We start from the raw sequence: 24,335 nt of genomic DNA on the forward strand, positions 1-24,335 counted from the left end.
TGCAGGTATGACGTACGTGCATTCTCATCCAACGTAAGCTCACCAGCCAAATGAGTAATACGACAGTATACCTATACATATATGTATACATTCTCGTTGACGAGACAATATTTTTACAAACAGAAGCGGAAAGAATAATATTACACTTGGATAATATTTTACGCCACTTGATAGAGTATGAAAAAAAAACATGCCCGTTATCGTGCAACAGGGTTTGGGTACGAATGAAAATGTAATTCCCGAACGACGCAGAAAATTTAGATGCCCGATGTTTACGAGATGAATTATTGCTGAAGGGCAAAAATTATATCTGATTCGTATTACGGCTGAACGAATTTCATTCGTTCGCGTGTGAATGAAATCGATTAAAAATGCGAGGGGCAGAAATAAGATGCTACCTATCCTTTAAACGGAATGCCGCAATTGTACGTTGTTCTTTAATGTGGACCCCAGCCGATGGCTGAAATTATTTCTACACTCTGTAAAAGTAAAATGCCGAAGTGCAATACATATTTGTGATTTCAGACAGTATAATATTTTTTTTTCAATAATTCATGGCATATAATTGACTAAGCTCGGAAAAATATACATTGGTTACGAAGCCAACGGTCTTGTTTAATGAACAAGCATTTTGAATCATTGGATAACTGCTATAAAGTACAATTGATGTGAATATTTCCGTGTTTTTTAACTTTCCGTTCTTCTTTTCTCGAGGAAGAAAAATAAAAGGGGAAATTATTATAATCACCCCGTGAATGAAAAGTTGAATTTTCATTAGATCTCATCATTTTAAGGTCTAGAAAATCTATAGATTGTATATGTGTGTAACGAATTTTTGTTCGACGACATATCGATGGGAAACGAGCGGATTTGAATGATCTTGGTTTCAATCGACATAGCCCTTCTTAGCCTGCAACTGCCAAAATTTGAAATCGCTTTAGTCCAGCTGCTTGCGAGTTACTTGAATAACAATATCAAAAAAAAAGTAATAAAGATGATGCCTCGAGGACGGAACCACGAATTTTTATGACTTCGGCCTCAATCGACGCAGATTTTCGTGACGTTAACTTAGAACTGACTGAATTTTGGAATTGATCGGTAGTGTAGTTTTTCAGTGATTTTAATAAGGAAATAAATATAATAAACAAACTTTTATCTCTTAAAGTCTTATGGGCTCAAAACATATCCCGGCCATAAATTTTTAAGTTGGCCTGATCAAAATCAACCAAATTGACCAATTTATCTTTACTGATATACAGTCGATATATGCGTAATGTTTAGCGATTGGCTGTAGTGAATTCTTCCTTCCAATCTTGATGATTGTCAATGTGATTCATTTAGGATATTGACAAATGAAATCCAAAATAGGACTGTTTTGGATATATTTTTTTTCACCAATCTACGTGAAAATCAACGAGGAGTTGTAAATGACAAACTTTTGCAATTACAGATTTTTCAATCCGATTGTCTTGATGCTGATATAGATTTAAAAGATAAAAACGTTATTTCGACAGAAAAATTTCGATCTACACAGTTCGAAACTCGTTTGATGAAGCTCTTGGAAAAAAATACGCGAGGCATTGTGAATATAAAGAATATGCCTCGCTCTCGTAATTTTTAAATTTATCAAACAAATACGACAAATTATTTCACTTGTTTTACATCATTTGAGCAAAGAATATCGCGTGCATGTTATTCAAGGTGTTTTCAATAATAAGCTTGTGTGAAAGGTATGAACAAGCTGTCAATATTCCACAGACAAGGAGTGGTGTTGAACCTATTTTAATACAAAACAAAATGCAGAAAAGAAAAAAAATCGTAATAAACAATGATCTTACTGGTAATACTTTTTTCCACAGCAAGTACATAAGGCTGACGTAATAAGATATTCAGCATCAGTATGCGTTCTAAAAAACGACCAAAATGGAGCGTTTCGCCGTAGTCCTCTGTTTCTGCTTCGCGGCTCAAGGATCTTTCGCACAGATATGCGGTAAGTTTTGCTTACATCAAATAAAACGAAAGATTGAACATAATTCATATTCACGGCTGATCAGTATTTAACAAATTTTATTCTAGCCATTTAAATTGCAGAACCCGTTGACGTACTCGACACGACTGTTTTAGAAAGAACGTTCGCAAAAGGCGCACTAAGCCTTCCTGTACCAACTTTGGAAGCAGATGATCACTTGGCCGGTATATTTCAGATTAATTATGCAGATGCAGCCGGGGCCTACGGCCGGTCTTTAGTAATGAATGTTTACGAACAGGTATCGTATACTTGCATCTGTCGAATGTGTAAAATTTTATTCGTCGGTTGACAACGGCACGCGAGCGAGTCAGAATTTTGCATGTCGAACTTTAAGTTCTCAAGCTTTCGACGAAGAGCAAATCATAAGCAATTTGTTTTTCCTTGCTGTAGGTTTCCTCTTCGTAAATCGATGTTCAAAAACTATGAGCTATCGCTGGTTCTGATTGAAGCATGACGTTCTTCGTAAATCAAAATTCGTTACCGCTTATCACACGGGTCAAATATATTACACATACATTTTTTATCGCAAAAATAGTGCTTTACTCGTGCGTATGTTAAAGTGTGTCACATGTTAGTTGTGATCAAATAAACACGGTTCACTCCCAAAGTGAACAACATTCCGATTATCTTTCCATGCCCACAGGCGAAAATTCAGGGTATGGTTCTAATAGACGTTATTAACGAGCTCGCTAACGAATGGCAGTCGTCGATTCAAATGATGGGCACGAATCAGGGTGTCGAGGGAGTCTCTAACATCGAAGACGTCATGAATCGGATTGCGATGCAGTTTCAAGAATTCTTATCACTGTCACCTGGACCTGGAATTCCCGTGCAACCGGTAAGCGATAGAAGGTGAATCTGAATAACTATACTTTCGTTGGTAATTCGTTAGAATCAATTAATACGCGAGGAATAGATGTTGGGATAATTTATGTCTACAACTCGTAACTAAAATGAGGCGTAACGACAACATCGTCCTCAAGTTTCCGTCGGTGTACGAAAAGCTAACTTTTTACGTTCGCAGATCACAGAACAATTCTGCGAAAGATTTAACGAGCAATTTAGGATTACGTAAATGAATTCCGTTGCAGCCGCTGCCGCCCTTGCCGATGCCAAATCTACAGCTGAATCCCGTAGTGAGTCCATTGTCGCCCCAAAGCCTGTTCGTGAACTACAACGCCACGTTGAACGAGATTTCCTCGAACATTTACGCGTATACGGGTTCGATATTTTTGGCAGGGTGGAATTCTGTATGGTCCTATTACGATGTATACGGATTGGAAGTTCGCAACGAGGTAACTTGACCAGAATTGGCACATACGAGTTTTGGACGTCAGACGTACGTGGCACTCTTACTGAAAGTTTGTACAACGTTTCTGATCTTCATGTTTTCAGATCCTGAATGACAAGGTATTAGAGGTTTACAGACGAGTCGCATTGCAAATCAATATGGAATGCGATTTCATTAAGGATAAAGTCAACCCAGACCTTTGGGAATCTTACAAGCTTGCTGCTGATCGCATAGAGGCGGAATGGAACGCTTACCAAGTCTACAAAAGTCAAGTAGCATGCATCGCAGTCGTGTGAAGTACGTTGAAGGATAAACTTGGTTCTGTCTGCGTTGATAAGAACATTGTTAAACACTATCAGCATATGACTAAGGAAAAGTTAGTTTCCGGAACGGACTTGTCACTACAACTGTTTGCCAATAGTCCTTTCTTGTCAAAATACACGAGTAGAACCATGAACGATCATCAATTGACCCTTGAATTTCTCCCCCAACTTCCAATTCCTCGATTTCTGTACTCGAAATCGGCTTAATGTACCAATACCTGTCAAAAACTTATTGATTCTTAGACTCGATCGTTAGTAAACGTGGCGCCTCGTACATTTGACATCGCAAAAAAATTGGATAAAGTATCGCAAAATCGCTTAGGAAGCACATATTGGCACTGATAAAAAAGTTTTCGATTATTTTCAGAAGCCAGTATGTGAGAGGATGGACTTCTTGTAAACAGGATTTCCGACGAACCGCATCGTTTCTTTTTTTTTTGCCGTTTTTTCAATCTCTCTCGACCCCAGTAACAGAAAATAATGGTAATTCTGAGAAAAAAAGCTACCTATTTCCGCAATTCTGTGAGAAATGTTGTGATTTTATTGGAGTACGACAAAATAATAGAGGACAATTGATTAAATTATTTTATTATCAACAAAAGTAACTGACACCCTGCAGTACTGTGCGATAGTGCCTTACGCAAAAAGCGATGAGCTTTTCGGCTAACAACGGCCCTTTTTTTGGTCTATTCCGTTTTCATGGTAAGCGGTGGCTGTATGTTTTGTTACGTTTTCAAAGTAAATACAGTTGACAAGTTTATTTAGTTACGAAAATACATTTTATTCAGACGATACTGAATAAATAAAGGTACTCCGGTTGAAAAAATAAGTCAACTCACGTACAATTTGTGCGAAACGAAATAGGAATTTGAAATTTCCTCAGAAGTCATTCGGACTATATTGAACTAACGGCATGAGGTTACGGAGTTGTTTTCCTTTCATGAACAATAACAATATCCACTACCGTTGAACAATGATACCTCAAAACCACGATGAAATGTTACACCAATAGTTTACGAAAATCTCGTAGCCTGCTCCAAACATAAGATCAGATAATTATAATTATAATTAACTTTTTCTATTATGCAAAGTATAAGATTGAATAGTCAACAATCAAAAAAACAAAATTCCGATCCAACCGTCCTCACCACGGACAAATATTTGAGAAAACGAAGCGAATATTGTCGAATAAATTTGGCATCTTTAGTTCATAACTTGTTTTATGAAGTTTTTGATGAGAACATGCAAAGCCTTTTTATTTAATAAGCGACACATCTCGTTCTCGTAGTTTTTAAATTTATGTAAGGCTTATCATAAATTGTTTCAATACTTCGAGATCGTATGAGCAACGAATATTGTACGCGTGTGTCATTCTCGATGTTTCGAACAATATGCTTGTTCAAACAATGTGAAAAATGTTGGAGAAAATATATACTTCTTAGGTGTTAGATAAAAAGCTGTCAATATTCCGAAGACAAAGAGTGTGGAGTCATTTTTAATAAAACAAAGAAAGCATTATGACAAAACAATTACCGCGGTAACGCTTGTGCTATGGCAGATATACTTAGGTATAGTTAAGGCTGACATGATTAAGTCAGCCTCAGCATCAGTATACATTTTCAAAAACGACCAAAACGGAGCGTTTTGCCGTATTACTGTTTTTCTACTTTGCGGCTCAAAGATCTTTCGCACCGATACGTGGTGAGATCTGCTTATATCAAAGAGAAAAAAAATTGGCGTTAATTCATATTCGCAACTGATCAGGTTTATCCTGCCAAACTACTTATGTTAACGTTAAACGATTTTCATTCTATTTCAATTGCAAAACCCGTCAACTTAGTTGACGTGAATCTACAAGTGACAAGTTTTGTACATGTTATAGTCGACTAAAAATCAAGCGACATGTATTTTTTTTTATCTGCCATTAAACACTTTAAGGGGGGTGAGACTACCATCCAAAGTAAGGGATTTCAAGTGGAAATTTGCCAGTGTTCTTCCTTTCCAGTTGAATTGATTAAGAAATATTATGTTCTTGTGGGTGAAACTGCCAAATCACTCCTTGACATGCCTTACTTTGGGTGGTGGTTTCACCCCCTTAAAGTGTTTAGCGCCAGATAAAAAAAAATACGTGCTGCTTAGTTTTTAGTCTACTATAACATATTACAAAACAAATCAAATCAGAGCGATCGACCTGGGATACGTTTAGTCTGCGATTCATGGTTTTATAATTGATGCATTCCATTGCATTTTTCCGCGCATAATGTTATTTTTTTTGCAGTCACGAGATTCAATGACGTGCCTTCGTAATATACCTACGCTTGAAAGTAAGCTTGATTATCACGAAAAAGCTGAGAACAGTTTTTTTCTGTTTGCGTGCGTGGCTAGTCTCGTCATTTGTTCCTTCGGATATCTTAGAATATTACCAATTCAAGTGGTCATCTTGTAAAAGGAAATACATACCTTGCAGATATTGGGGAAAACAGAACTTGAGCTGGGACTGACGATCCAGTTAACTACTGACTCGTCGAGTTCGTCACAACTAGCAGCACTGTTTTTGCCATAGGATTTGGAATGGCCTGTCGTTCTGCAATGTTATTTTTCGGCACGCTTAGATCACAGTTTGACAATGAAATAAGTTAACCATGACTCACAAATTTCCTAGCTTACTTTTTACAGAGTTAAAACTTGCATCAAATCGCTACCACGTTTCACATTCTGGACTGACATTCTTAGACCGCAACTTTTCATCATTCACACTACCTGCAATGATGGGTAATTTTGCAACATTAGGCTTTGAGGTGGCAACAAATTGACTAAAATTTATTACAAACACTTACGATAAACATAATTCTGATTTGTATAAAAATAGGTAGGTGTAGGTACTTCGTATTGTAAATATTGGAATTCGTATTCACCGCCGCGTTATTGCCGATCAGACTTATCTTCGATTCATTTTATTCACTGGTGAACTTGGGCGCACGTTTTTCAACAAACGCCGTCATTCCTTCTTTTTGATCAGCCTGCAAAAGATAATTCACATATTTGTACATCATAAAATCGTTATCTCTAAACTGCTAGAGACTTTATGAATTTCTATCCACAAAGAGTGTCTGCTATTTGATCTAGTCACAGTGATAAGGATTTTAAAATACCGTAGCGAACGTTCCGTAGAAGAGCTTTTTCTCAAGCTGAAGTCCTTGCCGCAGCGTGGTTTCATATGCTGAAAAATATTATTTCATAAATCCCAAGTAAATCACTATGTTTAGATAAAATATCTCGATACTAGAGAAAACTTGGAACGTAACGACATTTTGATAGAATATGAATCATGAGATTTCTAATCATCTACAGTTACACCCGTAGAATACACAGATTTATTTTCGGAACAACTTCAAAAATGATGCATGTCGAGCAACCAATTGTTACTACCGCTTTGAAACTTCACTATCCAAACGAGCGTATCAATCAACCGATGATATAATTACCAGCGTTGACAGATTCCTTTGCCATTGATACGATCAACGGAGAATGAGTGGATATTTTCTCTCCAAGCTTGATGGCCTCAGCCAATAGCTGCTCTGGAGGGAAAATTTTGCTGACCAGACCTGTGCACGTAAGAAAAATCGACACAAGTATTAGTCAGGACCTTATAAATGAGACAAACTAATGAATCAAATCTTTTGCATTACTTTTCCTAAAATAGGAAGATCAAAATTTGAGTAACAAACTTATAGATCAACCAACCGGCTTTCTCGGCCTCCTGAGCAGAGATCTGATTTCCGGTAAGTACCATTTCCATCGCTTTGCTCTTTCCTATTACCCTGATCAACCTCTGGGTACCACCTGCTCCTGGAATAGTACCAATAACAATTTCTGGTTGACCAAAGCGAGCTTTTTCCCCTGCATAAATGATGTCACACAACATGGCCAGTTCGCAGCCACCACCGAGCTGTAAAGTAAATTTTTTATGCGATATTTTGCAGCATTCTAAATTTACCAGATCAAAATAAAATTTTTACAGAAGAATTTAAGCGGAGCATTGCAGTTTTCTGTAGCTCGAAATTCGAAATTCAGATTTAGGTGATGCAATAAAAAATGGAAATATTGCGGCTCACGATTTTAGTCGTATCTAAACCATAAATTTATTTTCTCTTTCTACCTAGAGAGAGAGGAACTGGTGGTGGGTATGCATTTTGTCAAGAAAAAATCATGGAATACGTCATTTTTTGAATGAAAATCAAGTTTTTCTAGCCCAAATCTCATTCCCCTGCTATGTCACCAACGAAAAATCCAAATAACGTAATGTAGTTACGAGAATAAAATAACATTTTCTCTTATTTTTATTCGTGAAGTTTATGCTGCTTATCGATTCTTGTCAATGATTGTGATATTGTTCGCATTTTTCGTGCTGTTTTTTTTTCTTTCAATGTACAAACCGACAGTGAGTTTCTTCACCACGTTTAATATATCAGTCCCCTGTCTTTAAATAAATTTAAGAAAACCTGATATCCCCAAATCGGAGGATCAAATGCTGCCATCTCACAATAGTTTTTCAAGTGGTGATGCCAGTCAATATTTTAGTCCTCTGATAAGCATAACTTTTCCAATTTTCATAATATTTTCATGTTTATTCAATAGTATGTAATTACCACTACAGTCCAAACTGAATTTAAGGTGATATAATTTAAGAATAATTTAGTTGCAAATTATTCACAATTTTTGCGAAAGTCTTGGTCCTTTGTAACAGATTATTGCAAGGGGCTGAGAATCTCACCGGGATACTCACAATGCTGTACAACAAATCCATTTTCCGCAACTTGCTGACATATACGTTGTGAAAATTTTACTTCACAGTTATTATTATGAATAAGAAATTATAATGAAATACATGAAGTTGGTTAAGAAACGTATGCAAGAAAGACTGTTCAAGTCAACACACGTTAGATATCGGTTATAATGTGACAATAATTGTTTCGTTTTGAAAAAAATACAAACATCTTTGTTTTTTAATAAGAAATTTAAGAATTCTTTGATGTTCTGTTGTTTACTCCAATAAAATATTGGAAATATACTCCTGTACATTTTCTCCAGAAGCCGTAATTAAACATGCAAATATTTCTTAATTTATCCTAGCCCTATCTGTGGCAATAATTAATTATCGTTTGCCATGAGAAGAACTAATTGCGTTTACTCAAATGAAAAAAAAAATTACAATAGGTGGATACTTTCTCTAAAGAATAATTCCACTTTCTGCAGAATCACAAATTTACTAAATTCAACGACTATGATAAGAATATAACATTCTACATCATTTAATTACTTACTGCGTAGCCGTTAACTGCGGCAATAATTGGCTTAGAAGCCTTTGAAATGTCTTCCCACCCTGCAAGCATCTTTGATTTTACAGTTTGAGCATATGAGCGATCCTTCATTTCCTTGATATCAGCGCCTGCGAATTATTCGGCAAAAAATCAAAATACACATTTTGAAATAAGCTCTCCCGGCTGTAATCACATTCGAAATTAACTTCAAATTTGAAGACACTGACCTGCAGCGAAAGCCTTCTCGCTTCCCGTTATTACCACTGCACCAATACTGTCGTCGTTGTCAAACTTGGTTACGGCATCACCCAACTCATCTACAAGTTTGTCGCACAATGCATTTAAAGCTTTAGGACGGTTTAGAGTAATGACTGCAACGTTCTGCTTCTCTCCAACCTTTTCAGTTTTGATGAATTCATAGCTGGATGTTTGACCTGTAAACATACAAGTTAAAATTTAGCACCGAAGTCTCGAGTTTTGGTATTTGTATATATCATGTAAAGTGGAATAATTATAAGCAGTGATCCGGTAGAAAGGAATATATTTCCCTACATTTGATAACTTGCTTAATTGCAGGACCTGATTTCTCAATAGCATGTAATGATTCAATGTTGTAATGCGTCGTATTAAAAATTAATTTCATTTAGTAGATGTTGAAATGGTGAAACTTGATGAAAGGATGAGTATGAGATTTTTCTCAAAGAAACGTTTGACGTTTAGATGGTATATTTTACAAATTTAGTAAATTTAAAAAAAAATCGCACGCGATATATACACAAGTCCATCCTAATTATTGAACAAAAAAAAAAAAGAATATCCTTTGTCTGTGTAATAAACGTAGCTGAAAGAAAGACCCACACGTCGAGAATTACCATTGGTATCGACTTTAACGTCGGCGGTAAAGCTAGGAATATTTTCAAGTGGAACTTGAATGTCAATTTCGGAGGTGTCCAGATCTTCGTGTTCAGTTTTCGGAGGATTGCCCCTATTTCTGTTAGACGATCGCATTGCCAGAACACTTCTCGTAGATCTGGTTTGCTTCAAAGTTAAAGGTTTGGGGCTCGACTTCCTCGAGTATTGGTGATCGAATTGCCTCTCATTGTCAATAGGAACCTGAGGTTCGATCACGTCATCCTTCACGTCCTCCTTCGCGTTATCGAGCCTAGAATGCGCCGCGGATTGTTCACTAAGAACGGGTGAAACGGTCCGCGACTCGTCGTGATAATTGTGATCTAGATTAACGGCGTTTTGACCGTGATTGACGACCTCCCTTTCCCTGCCCAGTTCCATTTTCCTTTCGACGCGGTTCTCCTCGCCGCCCATAACGAAGCCCTCGATCTCGTTTCCGTTTGGCAGATTAATCCTGATCTTATACTGCACCATCCTGCCGACATCGAGCTTCGACTCATCGCTCACGAATCCAGAATTTTTGCCCGCAACGAGAATTCCAGAAGTACCCGATTCGTCCTTTTCTACCGGCTCTTTAGCCGCACTAATCGAACTCGCGGTGACGTTCGAGTTCGCCGCGCGATCCAGGAGATATTCCGTCAAGTCGTAATCATCATCGACGCGCTGTTCGTCGATGATTTTATCCGCGACATTCTGCCGCCGCTTATTGTTAACCGGATTTATTTTGCTGTCGAACGCAGCTGGACCGTTCGCTTTCCAATGCGCGCTCTTCAGGTGGAGAAACATCGGTAGCAACAGCTTCTTCCCTTGGATCATATACGTGCAGTGTTTACACTTCCAAATGCTGCTACCCAGGGTAGTACCCCCTATGTGGTTGTCTCTTACAAAGCTCTTCATGACGCGATCGCGCATGCGCGAGCCCATGTTAGACGAGAGCCGCTGGACCGTAGGCAGAGACTCGATGTTGTCGACCATCATCCCCTTCTCCAACTGGTGTATCTGCTCGAGGTGCCGAATGAGCGAGGACGTTGTGTGCTTCTTGTTCTGTATCTCGTGTTGGCAAACTCTACATTTGGCCAGTGAACCGAGGCGGTCGAAATAGTGCCATACGTACGATCTGTACGGCTTGTTGACTCTCCGTCGAGTCTTTGCCTTGATCAGCTTGTTTTTACTCGCCCGTTCGCGGCCAGCGGCAGTGGTCGATGCAGGCTGGCTCATGGCTGCTTTTTCGCGCGAGCTTTGACCGCCGGGTGGTCCGTAAAACGTTCGATAATTTAATCGACTACTCAATTCGAAGAATCTACGCCTACTTTTATATACGCTCCAGGAGAATAATTCCAGAGGGATAATCGCCCGGCGATACAACCGAACTGCGTTACAGCCTTCCAAGTTTCAACTGACTAATCGAACACTCGAGTTCCGCGGAGCTCAACACCTCCGACAACGAACGAGCGCCATTACGCGTGCTCGTTACACGTCCGTTTGCTCGGCGACGCCGCAGCTCTACTACGATCGCAGCCTTCAACCAGGAGCTCGAAAGGTCGCGCGGCGATCGCTCGATAAAGTCGCACTCTGCACGCACCGACGCTGCAGCGGCTGCAGCCAAATTTTCGACTGCGCGCGGCGACCCGAGCTCGCTAACAATAAAAGCAATTAGTTTAAACGATCGCAATGTCTCTCATAAACTCGCTCCCTCGTCGGCTAACTGCAAGGGCATGAATCTTTCAACCAGCTTTTGATTACACCCGTGTATTATAGTTAATGTTTTGTTATCTTTTCACAGAGTTCATTACACCTCGTAAGCGAGCTTCGAGTAGATTCAGAGGTTCAGGGCCGGTTATAATGTGATTGGTCAATTCTAATCAGAATCGTTGTTTCCGACTAATCTTTCGAGTTGGTTGAAGCTATGATTGGAAACTTCGGTCAATGTTAGAAATAATGTGACTTGTACACTTGAAAATCAATAGATAATACAGAATCAGATGTATTTTTACAACTCCATAAGGATTTCTACTGTGGCTTTGTCAAATTTTATACTACATTGTAAATCACGCAGTCTTACCACATTGGGTATCTTAATTTACCTGACAGGGCATAATATTGAAATTAACAAGGTGACATACGTATTGCATACACATGAACAAGAATAAGACAAGTCATGATTGGAATATGGCTTCCATAATATTGCTTTATTCGTTTAGAGTGAATTCCGAACTTTGAAAGAACTTTTAAATGCCGGGTAGAAACCTGCATAAGACAGATTAAGCAATATTCAGTGTAACTGCTACTTGCAGCACTATTTCTACGATTGTAAAGATTTTATAACTACGACGAATCAATTGATTAAATCGCGTAATGTGCAGATCATATGCACACAGCCTGATGCTTATTGTTAGTTTGAACGTCTTCAGAATAAGAAATTAGTTAGCAATTACTACACATCTTAAAGTTTGGACCAGTAAGAAATGCCTGACAATGATTAGTGGTTTAATCTTTTTTTTTTCGACAGCGTGAGTGAAAATCTTATGAATTATTATCGTTCCACGTCCCCACAAATAATCAACTCACTTCACAGCATTCAATTATAGGTCTATAACTGTAAGGGTTAGGAATGTTATCAAATGTCTGACAATCGACGATTTAGTTACTCACATGAATAAAACTTGGTTGATGTAAGCTGGGGTAAATTTCTAACAACTTGTGGCAATCGCCGGCCGAACAGAAGTCGTGTTACAGCTGAGGTGGTAGCCATTTTCCAGTGTATCAGTCAGTCGCTAGCGCACGGGCATGCAAAGAGCGAATGAGCTGATACCGAGCCGGCTCAGAGTTCTGATTGTATTCGAATTACCGTTACGTAAAGAGCTATCACGGCTCTTACGAAACTCTATACTGACTGATAAGAACGCACCAATTGCGATACTCGGCTATTATACTCGATACTATCGCAAAACTGACAAACTACAAACCATTGTTACTGTTGTTGACGAACTTTATTGCGTTCTTGTAATCTTATTTAAATCAGATGCGATACACTCATTCAAGGCCTTATGTCATCCGTCGGTAAAACAGTTATAAACTTTCAATTTGTCCGATAAATCATAGATGTCAGTGAAGCCGGAATGATTGAATTCCTGCTTTGAACGTTAAAATTCGTTTTGAGTTGTGAAAAGATGATCGTGAGTAACAATTAGGTTACCGATTTCGTTGATGAATTTATGTACTAAATTCAAAAACAACCGGTGAACTAAAGCTCACGTTCAGTCATGGCAGAAGTTAGCAACGCTCAAATAATTGTAAGCACCTCAATATACTTATTGGCCCATGCGGACTTACACCGGGTTTTGTTCACGGAACAATCCTGATATATATTGCTATTTTGTCAAATATATTACTTACAGGCCATACCAGACGACGTTTGCAGAAGAGCAGGCCTGGCTGCGACCTGGATCGGCCAAAATAAAATCGGAGTTCACGCGTACAAGCATATTAATGCACACTCGAAAGGTGAGGTTACGTTTTTTAGCGGTTACCGCACAGAAACTGTTTTCTGCAACATCGATGACTCAGATGTATACGGTTTATTTTTTGTCTATAGTGAAAATGCTGATTAATATTTCCATCGGCTCGTTTGCAGATGTTCCAAGCAGTCTTGCACCCTGTGAGGTTAAAGTTCATTGCTTACGACAAGAAGTGATTTTGTTCGAGCCGGCGCTTCGCAAACTAGTCAATGAGAGCAATGGAGTGTTTCTTGCGATACAGAAGATTAAAAATTCCACTGAAGACCTTAGACCTGAGCTTTTGAAGTACAGCAAACACTACAGGTCCATATTAAGAGCCTGTGTAGAAAATCTGCAAGATGTTGTTGAAAAGTCAACGCCAGACAAAAAACCGACTTTTGAAAATTACCTGACTATTTTTTACAATGTCGAGTGTGTTTGGCACCTGACAGAGATCCTTTATGTTAATGTCGTCCCAGGTATTGCTAATTGCGCAGTCAAAATTAATTCAAACTTTTTTTATTTTCCAATTAATATTTATGACATAACTACATACATGCCCTAAATTCTTTGTAGGAGATGTGATACTTCCACAGCTGTTGGAGTGGGTGAGATTTCACTTTCCATCTAGAGAATTAATGGCCTCTAAAATACTTGCAAAGAAAAGTCTTGCAGCCGATTTGGATAATGTACAGTACTGGGAAGCAGCGATAGGATGCGCTTTGCACGGTAAACTAGATACCGTTCGTTCATTGTTAGCTATGCACAGCAAGGCAGATAATCCTGCTTTTGGCACTGCTGAAAATGCTATAAGGACAATGCCTGTTTACAATGTATATGGGGGATATTCTGTAAACGAATTTAACATGAGATGGAAGCATTGGCAATTTGACCTCTCTTCGCAAATTGAAAGCAAAACATTTTCTACAGACCGAAATTTAGAGTTACTGATGAGGGTGAGATTTCAATTTGTCTCCGGCTGGAAGCACAGATGAGAACATTAGTTTTTATTTTTGTGTTTTTTTTATCAACAGCTTATCGTTGGCGAAGAACTTGTTCTTTGGGAGTTTTCAAAATACACGGAAGCATGGTATGAGTTATTGGCTGCACGTTTATTTTACTCTGCGCCCTGTAGCAAACAGCCAGAACTTGCTAGACATGCAAATCATATTGCAGAAAAGTGGCGTGCAGGCAGGTATTTGGATCATGTAATCTTAGCTCTAATGGAAAGTGATTTGCATCAAGTAATCAAGGAAATTCAGCATATGAGCGACAATGGATGGTTTGCAGCACATCTGATTAACTTGTTGTACAACTGTGGAAGGCTAGACATCATAGACAAGCATCAAATAAAGTAAGTTTGACTTGATTTCTTATGGGATTACATTTATTTTCCAGGATACTTGTATTTGGTGATTTTCATACAAGGTACGTGAAATCCAATGGTAAAATAAAATTTACGTTTTTTCAGTGTTACCTCACAGCTTCATGAATCATTGATATTAGATTATGCCAGTACTTTGATGGGTCATCATTCACTGTGGCAGTGTGGTGCTAGCTACTTTGAACACTGTCCTGCTCAAGGATTAACTAGATTGCAGGCGTTGTTAGAGTCCATTCCACTGGGTAGTGAAGCACGAGTGAATAAAATTATCGAGGTTGCTCGTCAAAAGCATATGACCAATGTTGGTACGTATAAAGAAAATAAACTCGCAATTTTCGCTTTATTTCAGACCTCAACAAATTGAATAATCTTTCATGATATGATTTTAGTAACCAGCGTTTCCAAAATACAAGGAATGAAGTGTATTAGACAAGGACGGCTAGGAAATGCACTTGCCTGGGCATTAAAGGCACAAGATGGTGCGTTTGCTACTTTTATAGCGGACCAATTTCTAAAAAACTATGCCAAACACGGAGAACTCGAGTGTCAAGACCTTCTAGAGAATTTAGGAAGCTGTATGTTGATCAGCGACAGACTTACGTTTCTTGGTTTGTATAGTACTGTACAACAGTTGATTGTCTATCAAAGTTTTCTAAAACTACATCGAAAGCCAAATATCAAAATTTCGTCCTGTTTCAGGAAAGTATTGTGAATTTCATCAAACGTATGGACTAGGTGAATTTAAAGATGCTGCTGCCTTACTGGTCTCGTTACTGGTCTCTAATTTAACTCCGAAATAGTAAGTGACTCCACTTGACCAATTTCTAATCCCCCTAATGGAAAAGTGTTTCTGTAATTAATAAATTTGCAAATCGTTTCAGCTTCTGGTCGATTCTTCTAACGGATGCGATTCCGCTTCTGGAAGCAGAGGATGCTGTACTCTCATCTAAGGATACTTTCGAACTACTACAAACTGTTGAAGAACACGGCAACGATCCGAAATTTCAAGACAAAATCGACCTTTTCCGACTAGCAGCGGCAAGAAACTTGGCACGAGCGTTGAATATAGAAGGCTGCTTAGGGGATCATTGATATATATTCGTAACGACAAATCGAAAATGAAACCTGACAACTGATGTTGAAAACTCGGTTCTAAATAAATTTTATAATTAAATTCGGTCTGAGTAGTCAGATATTCATTTATTGAAAGCAGATATTTGACTCTTTAAACAAAGGTCAAAAGAAAACAATATCGGATATTTGCCGTCTATACAGCTGAGAGCTCAATCACTGCCATTTTTGAGATAAGCCTCAATAAATGCACGTGCGAAATAGGTACTCTCCCTGGATGTTCCAGTATTTTAGTTCATTTGTAAGATATAGTTTTGTAACATTATTTCATCGAATTTTAATTAAAGAAATGTTAAAAATGATACCATTCCCTGTCTGTATATCCTCATGCACCGTTATATTGTGTGGATGTGTATTCAGTAGCTTGGCTGAGGTCAACCGCATCATGATTAATCCAAAATTAATGTAAATTCACACAAAGCAACTAGTACGTGAAGCTGTACTATACAAGGTTATTTTGGTTAGATGTACGAAGTAACCGTATGAATCTCTGAAGTTTGCTCTTACGTAAAAAACACGTTTAACTCAAACGAAAGTTTTCTGCAACTATATTCAGCGAAGTATTAATTACTTACTTTAATAAGGAATGCGATAATCAACAACCGCGGCATAGCGCGAATTTGAATTATTTAATACGTAATTTATACCAGATATATGGTTTCATTTTTCCGGCGCGAGGTGGCCGATCGGGAAAGTGACATCATTGGTTAAAAAACTGCAATGTGGCGCCATCGTGGCTCCGTGAACGAAGACTTTTTAAGTAGTTGCACGACATGCTGCAAATTTGTGTAATCACCTGATGTGTACCTAGCAACAAACTTCATGTGCAGTGACAGCCTCCAATCCGACAACATGAAATAATTCTGCCAACTTTCTGTTAACTTTCGATAATTCTTGTGAGTGTTTACTTTTTCGTTATAGAGAAGCTCATGTATTACAAAATTTTAACAACATATAATAATGACAGGTGAACACTTGTTTATTTTTACACCGTTTTGTATTTCATGAATAGGTGATCATTGGCAGCCCTACAATATGTTTATTTATAGAAATAGGCATAGATATCAATATGTGAAATAATGTTGATGTAAGTTTAGACAGCTCACGAAAATTAATAACTTTGATTAGTGGTTTGCAACATGTTATATCAGTGATGGTAGTAGTCTCATTCAATAATAAAAATTTTACAATGACCACAATACCTGATGTACATATTTTCGATATCAATTTATTTCCTAGTGTTCTCGATTAACAAATTCCGTAAGTAGTATTTTAATGTGTTTGGAGACCAACGAGTGGACCAAACTCTGCCATAAAAATGCCGGTATAAAACCTACATGATGTAACTTTTCACTGACGTTTCAAATATTCATTCCACAAGATATCACCTTTCTTATCGGTCACGTATTGTACTGTAGGAAGTGGTGTAATGACATCACACACAATGCTAACTATACTTGAAAGAAATGTTTACATCATAACACGATACTCGTAAAGAATTCGAATAATAATAAAAACCATCCACCATATCAAATTGACCACTGATATAAGTAAAAAATAATTTTCACCGACATTTTTGTGTTTTATTACAGACATAACAATTGAAATTTCAAATTAAATTGAAAAGTATATCTGACGCAAACTCCAGTGGGGATGACAACTTACAGAGCTCTTTCATCATTTAGCGATTCCTGTTAAGATAGTAATGAGTGTACCCTCAATGGTTTTTTACCGAAGGCTCTTTGGATTTAAATATTGGAAAATATTTGGCATAGGCGTTCGCATACTAGGAAATTCTACTGCTGTTGGGAATTGAAGAAGTGTTTAATCAAAGAAAAACGTGTTTCACAATAAATTAAGAATAATAAAAATTAATAAACACCAAACTCGTCAGAGTTACTGACATCCAATATGACGTCGGCAACATCGACTACTTCAACAATGCCCATACTGGCAAAGGAAAGTTTTCCTACTTCTGCAATGGACTATGCTAGCATCAGGGGAAAGGTAGTTTACCTTGTATAAAGAAAATGTTCAAATTCAAGATATCTTGATGTCGTACAGAGTTAATTTTGCTCAAACTTGCAGGATGTCCTTGTTAGTCCAACAGAGGATCAGTACGAATTGCTACTGAGACGACTAAGAGAAAGAATTCAGGATGGCGGAAGTGAGACGATATTTGACATCGGTGTTGGGGAAGGTGCGTCTTAGAAAATTTCTGTTTACTGCTTCCTTTACTTTCATAGAGGTCTTCATAAATACTCTCAGGCCATTTTTAAAAAGAAAATATGGTTGTCGGTAGTAAGAATACTAGAAACATTGTTAGTGTGCCCCGAAAAACATCTCTTCTTTCTCTGAACTATATACTGTTTTTCCAAGTAGATGGTTCTGAGAATGGTCTGAAAGAGGATGAGTACGATGCATCTGTAGCCACTCTGCAGTCTCTGGCAGCAACTTTGGAAGCAGACTGTGTTCTGCTGAGGCAACGAAAAGTGGATCTGGGACTCATAGGACAATATTTGGTCAGAAGACGCTTAGACCAACAAGATTTTCTTGAAATAAGGTATAAAAACAGTTGCCTCACTTCTCCTCATTTAAAATCATTCTTATGTAATGCCAACAGAGTTCCTGTCATTTTGCAGTAAATCAAACTTATTTCTCTGTCGATTTCTAAATGCTGAAAGTACTAAGAATATGTAGTACACAGCAATAGAATGATATTATACAGTTAATAAAATGATAAGCAGGTCAATGTATCATTAGAAATTTCAAAGTAAAATAAACAGGGATGACAAATGATTAAAATTACAGAGTTGCTGTTGTTGGCAACGTAGATGCTGGAAAGTCAACCCTATTGGGTGTCCTAACTCATGGCGAGCTCGATAATGGACGAGGGTTGGCTAGGCAGAAGTTGTTTCGTCACAAGCACGAAGCTGAAACTGGAAGGACAAGTTCTGTCGGAAATGACATTCTTGGTTTTGATAGCATTGGTACGTAAACTTCAACTTTATACTTATTCGACTGAGCATTGATTTTCAAATGTGTGTGTAGGAAATGTCGTGAACAAACCAGAACATGGTTCCCTAGACTGGGTCAAGATCTGCGAAAAGTCTTCCAAAGTCATCACGTTTATTGACCTCGCTGGACACGAGCGTTATCTTAAAACTACAGTTTTTGGCATGACTGGGCATGCACCTGACTTTGGTGAGTAAACTATCGATTACAAAAATACCTACATTCAAATACATACATAGTAATATCGAAATGAAATGAAATATTGGTATTAGTCGGTTAGACAACACCGAATTGAAATTATACAGCATTAATAGATTTAGTTCAACATTGTTATATTATTCTAAAATTTTATCATGTCCATTTTGAAAAGGTATGCTGATGGTTGGTGCCAACGCAGGCATCGTTGGCATGACTAAGGAGCACTTAGGTCTGGCTCTAGCATTATCTGTCCCAGTATTTGTAGTGGTGACAAAAATTGACATGTGCCCACCGAATGTACTGCAGGAAAATTTACGACTACTAGTTCGTATCCTAAAATCACCAGGATGCAGAAAAGTTCCAGTTATGGTAAAGTGCCAGGATGACGTAGTCATCAGTGCTACTAATTTCGTGTCCGAAAGGTATTGGCAAAGTTACTGCATGTCACCTAAGAGTTTTGAAAAACAAAATTTTTAAAATCTGCCAGGAACGCAAATGTTGTTTTGTTTTATTATCCAAACAGGCTGTGCCCCATTTTTCAAGTGTCAAATGTAAACGGTGAGAATCTTCACCTTCTCAAAATGTTTCTCAATTTGTTAACTGCTCGAATGACCAGTCATGACGACGAGCCAGCGGAGTTTCAAATAGATGACACATATTCTGTTCCCGTGAGTATAACGGACTTCAAATATACTCAACATAATAAAACACTCACATATAACGAGTCAAATTCCAACTGTACAAACATTGATAACTTTGTTGTTTTCAGGGTGTTGGAACAGTCGTTTCAGGAACGACTCTCAAAGGCGTAATTAAGCTAAATGATACTCTGTTGTTGGGACCAGATCCATTGGGATACTTCATACCAATCGCTGTAAAAAGTATTCATAGAAAGAGAATGCCGGTCCGTGAAGTACGTGGAGGTCAAACAGCAAGTTTTGCCTTGAAAAAAATCAAAAGATCCCAAATTCGTAAGGGAATGGTAATGGTTTCACCTCTACTGAATCCCCAAGCTTGTTGGGAATTCGAGGGTGAAATTTTGGTACTACATCACCCTACTACTATCAGCTCAAGATATCAGGCTATGGGTATGTTGTATCGTAAATAATCTACTCTTGACATTACCACAAGACCTTAGTTCGTATACAGTGAAACTTGTCTTAACGGACACCTCTTTATAACAGACAAATTAGAAATCCCTCACAGAAATGCATCCTTTTATTGGAAAATATACCTTCTAATAACGGATGCAGACACTACCGGGAATGCATTTTTCCATGAAAAGACTTCTGAGTGGCGGACACTTTATTTTCAGTTTGTTCATTGTTTTCCGAACTCTTGGTTGTTGATGTGCCGTCGCGCACGCTGAAGCTTGCTACATGTTTACCTTTAACGAAATCGTTCTTTCATAAGTTAACAAACTATATGTTTTATTATAAAAAAAAATGTTTTTTTTCGATTGTTACAGCGTATGTATTCTGAATACTTACATTCATCTATTCATTTATGTACCTTGGTCCGTTGAAATATTACATGTTTATACAGGTTTATACATATTTGTGTAATAAAAAATGAACCATTTTCTGAATAACATACACTTTTTAATAGCGGATAGTATTTCCGGTCCCAGTGTCCGCTATCGAGAAGTTTCACTGTAAACACTTCAGGAGATAGGTAGTAATAAATCATTGTAAGAATCTTTATTTTTTTTTTGTTGCAGTGCATTGCGGCAGCATAAGACAAACAGCTTCCATTCTAACAATGTCGCAAGACTGTCTCAGAACAGGAGATAAAGCTCTGGTGCACTTTAAATTTATTAAACATCCTGAGTATATAAAACCAGGGCAACGTATGGTCTTCAGGGAAGGGCGAACAAAAGCCGTTGGCAATGTTTTGCGACTCATACCCCACTCTGGACCTACTGGTTCGCAAACAATGAGGGGCAATAAGCCTAACAAAGTACAGCAGAGTCGTCAGAATGGCTCTGCAATGATGCCTCTTACACAAGTAAGCTGATAAAGCTATTTCTCAGAAAATTTACTCGAATAGATCTTACCACAATTTCGCTGGTTTTATTTCCATTCTCGACAATGAACTTTTAGATGCCAGATCTAGCAGACCAAAATTCACCCTTCGAAGTGTCTGCTGATAAGCGCGAAAATATGCCACAAAGATCGGGCTCTTGCGGCAAAAAGGGACGAGGCCGAAGAGGGGGACGAGGACGACCCCACAACGCGACAAGCGGAAATGTACAACCTTTATCTGAACAAAACCCTCCAGCCAAAGTTTAAAGAAAATTTGTGTACAAAGTATAAATAATTCCTTAGCAATATTACCATGTGATGTAATAGAGCAATGATAACAAAATTTTATTCTTTTTTATAAGTACCAGTGCTGCTTGAAATTTGAAAATTTTCTTCTGATAAATTTTGGTAAAAATTTGATAGCAGCCTAGACATTCACGATATTTTTTTTGTTTGATATCAATACAATATTAATCAATGAAACGTTTATTCACAGACTGATTTCATCATTCTTTTTCACAAAGCGTTGTGTTAATTGATTTGACTCTGATTTAACCGAGAATATAACAAAACAGTTAGGAATTGACTCAATATGACTTCTAAAATAGGACAAAAAGAAGTGAATAAAATTTATAAACTGTATCTTAATTTTCGCTCTGTTTTTTAAAGCTTGCTTTTCCTTTCCCATAGCAGCACTAGTTAGAACTTTCTTTCAAGGTCAAAGGGACTGTCACAATTTAACATTTCATATCACATACTTATATACATATAAATATGTATATAAAATCCGAACACAAAAAAGTTTGAAATATTCGAGGCACATGTAGCAAAATTTTAGTAATTATATTCCAGTTTTGTCATATTAAAGATATACATTACATATCTACTTTTTTTGAATAGACTATCTGTATGCAAAATTTTTCCAACAGATATAAAATTGCAATCCGCATTGTTTATCAAACGAAAACACAGTCTTACAACTGCGTGTTTCTCAGTTTAAAATCTAAGAATAACATACTCCGAACCTATCCAGGAAAAAGACACCCCATCTCTGTAAACCATCTATAGTGTTCCACTCGATCATTGAATCGATATATTAGTTCGTTTTGTTGTACTGAGCAGTTTCTTACATAGTTCCATTACTCCTAAAGAATAATTTTTAATTGCCGAATTTCAGAAAAGTATGTTTGTGTTTTCCAGACATGTTACGCAAACAGTTGAGGTGAGAGTAAAATCTGTATATATATTTTTTGACATTTCCAGACATTGGCTGAATTACGTCGAAAGTATATCCGTGAATAATATGTATTGATTTCACATCTCCTTTACTGCTATAGCATCATTAGATATGGGGTGAAAACAGCTGTTTTTGGTATCAATGCAGGCTTCAATTACTTTTTTCTGTTCACTGTAAGTTACTTCTTTTGCGCTTGTCCTGACTGTATAATTTAAAGATGAAACTGTGTTTCTGTATGTATATTACACATGTAAGGGCTATGAGTTTAATACTTTGTAATTCATTGTACTATTTTTCAAATGATTGAATAGGTGGTCGAGAATGCTTGTTAGACAGATGATTTTCTTTGACTGATTATGATGTTAATATTAATATTACTATATAGATAGTAGAAATTTTAGAAGATAAGATTGATCTATGGGTTGGATTTCTAATGTTGATTCTTTGTGAAAGTATTCAATATTCATATAAAGTATTAACAATAATCACGTGTGCTACATTAGGTTTCATCTGCCCAATTTGTTACAACGGATAAAACTCTAAGAATACTGTAAACGTACGTGCTGTATTATGCAACTTATAATTTCGATACTTTATCGAACTAACAAGATAATTTTCAAAGAAGTTGATTTTCATGCTCAGTGAAACTGGACTGATCTTAATACTCGTAATTCTGGTGTTTTTCTTGTTGTAATATCAAATAAATGCCGTATAATACAATCTGAAATTGGAAATAACTTCTCTTTTTACATCGTAGTTCACTGGTGACTTATATTTCCTATATTTTGTGGCAGAATAAACCTTGCTGGATTTAAAAAAAGAATTTTTTTTCACAGCTGGTTAATTTCTGCAAGAGGCTTTAGTAAAGTTTGAGAAAAATATACAAATATGATGCAAATTCACTTTTATATGAGTAAAATTACATTGGATAATCCAAACGGATTATAAATGTTGTAATCTAGTCTAAAAACAATTAAATTTGAAACATTTTCCACAAACTACAAAGTCTGCTCACAATTGGCTGTAGACACTATCAACGCAATATAAAAAGTTAATTTAGTTGGTAAGCCAATTGATGCCAAATGATATTGAAGAATTCACAAGTATGCTTATTATTTTGTAGGTTTCTCTAAAAATTTCACTTACAAATTTGTATGTATTTTTGTGGGTACACGTTTGTCGCTGCCTCTGCCGTATATAAACGTCGGATGCATATAGGTAAAGTGTAAGAAAATTAAGAATAACAAGTGATTTATGAATAATGTAGAACAAACTAAAAGTCGAGCAGCAGGTTTGGGTATACTAGTTATAAGAAGGATACATACTCTAAGAGCACTCAGTCCTCCAAATGAAAGTAAACATAGGAAAAAGAACGCGTTACTTTCTTCTTGATATATCATAAGGCTCAGAATTAACGTTATGAGATGAGAATACAAGGCATAGCCCAACAACCCAACTAAATCCCAGAATACCATACTTGCGCGTGCCAATTTACAGAGCACAAAACCTAGACAGGGATTCACAACAATATATAGCAGCACTGAAGTTACAGGAGCCATAGTTAAATCTGTAGCCGACGGCTCTTTAATCCTATATCCGTAATGTAGAATTGCAATTAAAATTAAGACTGCTAGGAGGGGTCCTACTAGATCTATATTTTCAATTCTAAATTTCTTGTTACAAGGAGGTCCGAGGGAAGCTATAATCCGTCTTCCAATATCGTAGGGTGTAACTTTCATATAACGATTGACAAACGAAACATGGCCATCAACTTTAACGCAATATTGTTTGGAATCTGTAGGCACCAATATAACGGCTGATCCTTTGTACGCCATGGTAAACCGATGGGAAATATTAAACTATTAAATCTAATTCACAATTCAGAAAAAAAAAAAACTGATTCATCGAAGGCTTTGAGATGGATAACTAATCGCAGGAGAGTAATTTGGTTACGTTAGAATATATGTTATTTAGAT

The 24,335-nt window shown here is 37.2% G+C and overlaps 5 protein-coding genes across 9 annotated transcripts; 3 read left to right on the top strand and 2 right to left on the bottom strand.

Annotated features, from left to right (window-relative positions):
* The first annotated feature begins 1,839 nt into the window (after window positions 1–1,839).
* On the top strand, window positions 1,840–4,770 carry LOC124183436. Of its 2 annotated transcripts, none has more exons than XM_046571931.1 (6): window positions 1,840–1,990; window positions 2,092–2,267; window positions 2,673–2,867; window positions 3,121–3,324; window positions 3,425–3,617; window positions 3,994–4,770. In XM_046571931.1, the coding sequence occupies exons 1-5, from the start codon at window positions 1,924–1,926 to the stop codon at window positions 3,614–3,616; spliced, it is 834 nt and encodes a 277-aa protein (XP_046427887.1). In that variant the 5' UTR covers window positions 1,840–1,923; the 3' UTR covers window position 3,617; window positions 3,994–4,770. The 2 variants fall into 2 exon arrangements, with proteins under 2 accessions (XP_046427887.1, XP_046427886.1); XM_046571930.1 differs by having other exon boundaries at window positions 4,011–4,770.
* Window positions 4,771–6,435: 1,665 nt separating this feature from the next.
* LOC124183425 (probable enoyl-CoA hydratase, mitochondrial) lies at window positions 6,436–12,832 on the bottom strand. 2 transcript variants are annotated; one of them, XM_046571903.1, is made up of 7 exons: window positions 12,526–12,832; window positions 9,192–9,398; window positions 8,968–9,092; window positions 7,388–7,592; window positions 7,129–7,248; window positions 6,796–6,863; window positions 6,436–6,663 (listed from the first exon to the last, which is right to left on the bottom strand). In XM_046571903.1, exons 1-7 carry the CDS (start codon window positions 12,623–12,625, stop codon window positions 6,598–6,600), a joined length of 891 nt encoding a protein of 296 aa, XP_046427859.1. In that variant the 5' UTR covers window positions 12,626–12,832; the 3' UTR covers window positions 6,436–6,597. The 2 variants fall into 2 exon arrangements, with proteins under 2 accessions (XP_046427859.1, XP_046427858.1); XM_046571902.1 differs by lacking the exon at window positions 12,526–12,832 and adding an exon at window positions 9,837–11,317.
* Window positions 12,833–12,926: 94 nt separating this feature from the next.
* On the top strand, window positions 12,927–18,053 carry LOC124183426 (nuclear pore complex protein Nup85). Its single transcript, XM_046571904.1, has 10 exons — window positions 12,927–13,166; window positions 13,272–13,377; window positions 13,508–13,849; window positions 13,947–14,326; window positions 14,405–14,724; window positions 14,842–15,059; window positions 15,144–15,371; window positions 15,454–15,553; window positions 15,636–16,392; window positions 17,998–18,053. The coding sequence occupies exons 1-9, from the start codon at window positions 13,137–13,139 to the stop codon at window positions 15,844–15,846; spliced, it is 1,935 nt and encodes a 644-aa protein (XP_046427860.1). The 5' UTR covers window positions 12,927–13,136; the 3' UTR covers window positions 15,847–16,392; window positions 17,998–18,053.
* On the top strand, window positions 16,632–21,770 carry LOC124183427 (GTP-binding protein 1). 3 transcript variants are annotated; one of them, XM_046571907.1, is made up of 11 exons: window positions 16,632–16,852; window positions 17,478–17,892; window positions 17,974–18,085; window positions 18,268–18,448; window positions 18,697–18,875; window positions 18,937–19,089; window positions 19,271–19,520; window positions 19,622–19,766; window positions 19,868–20,186; window positions 20,819–21,105; window positions 21,201–21,770. In XM_046571907.1, the coding sequence occupies exons 2-11, from the start codon at window positions 17,797–17,799 to the stop codon at window positions 21,387–21,389; spliced, it is 1,911 nt and encodes a 636-aa protein (XP_046427863.1). In that variant the 5' UTR covers window positions 16,632–16,852; window positions 17,478–17,796; the 3' UTR covers window positions 21,390–21,770. The 3 variants fall into 3 exon arrangements, with proteins under 3 accessions (XP_046427863.1, XP_046427861.1, XP_046427864.1); XM_046571905.1 differs by having other exon boundaries at window positions 16,633–16,781; XM_046571908.1 differs by lacking the exon at window positions 16,632–16,852 and adding an exon at window positions 16,897–17,209.
* Window positions 21,771–22,024: 254 nt separating this feature from the next.
* On the bottom strand, window positions 22,025–24,332 carry LOC124183441 (protein YIPF3-like). Its single transcript, XM_046571937.1, has one exon. It carries the CDS (start codon window positions 24,192–24,194, stop codon window positions 23,502–23,504), a length of 693 nt encoding a protein of 230 aa, XP_046427893.1. The 5' UTR covers window positions 24,195–24,332; the 3' UTR covers window positions 22,025–23,501.
* Between the last annotated feature and the right edge of the window lie 3 nt (window positions 24,333–24,335).

This window comes from Neodiprion fabricii, chromosome 5, assembly GCF_021155785.1.
Source record: "Neodiprion fabricii isolate iyNeoFabr1 chromosome 5, iyNeoFabr1.1, whole genome shotgun sequence".
Classification (NCBI taxonomy): domain Eukaryota; kingdom Metazoa; phylum Arthropoda; class Insecta; order Hymenoptera; family Diprionidae; genus Neodiprion; species Neodiprion fabricii.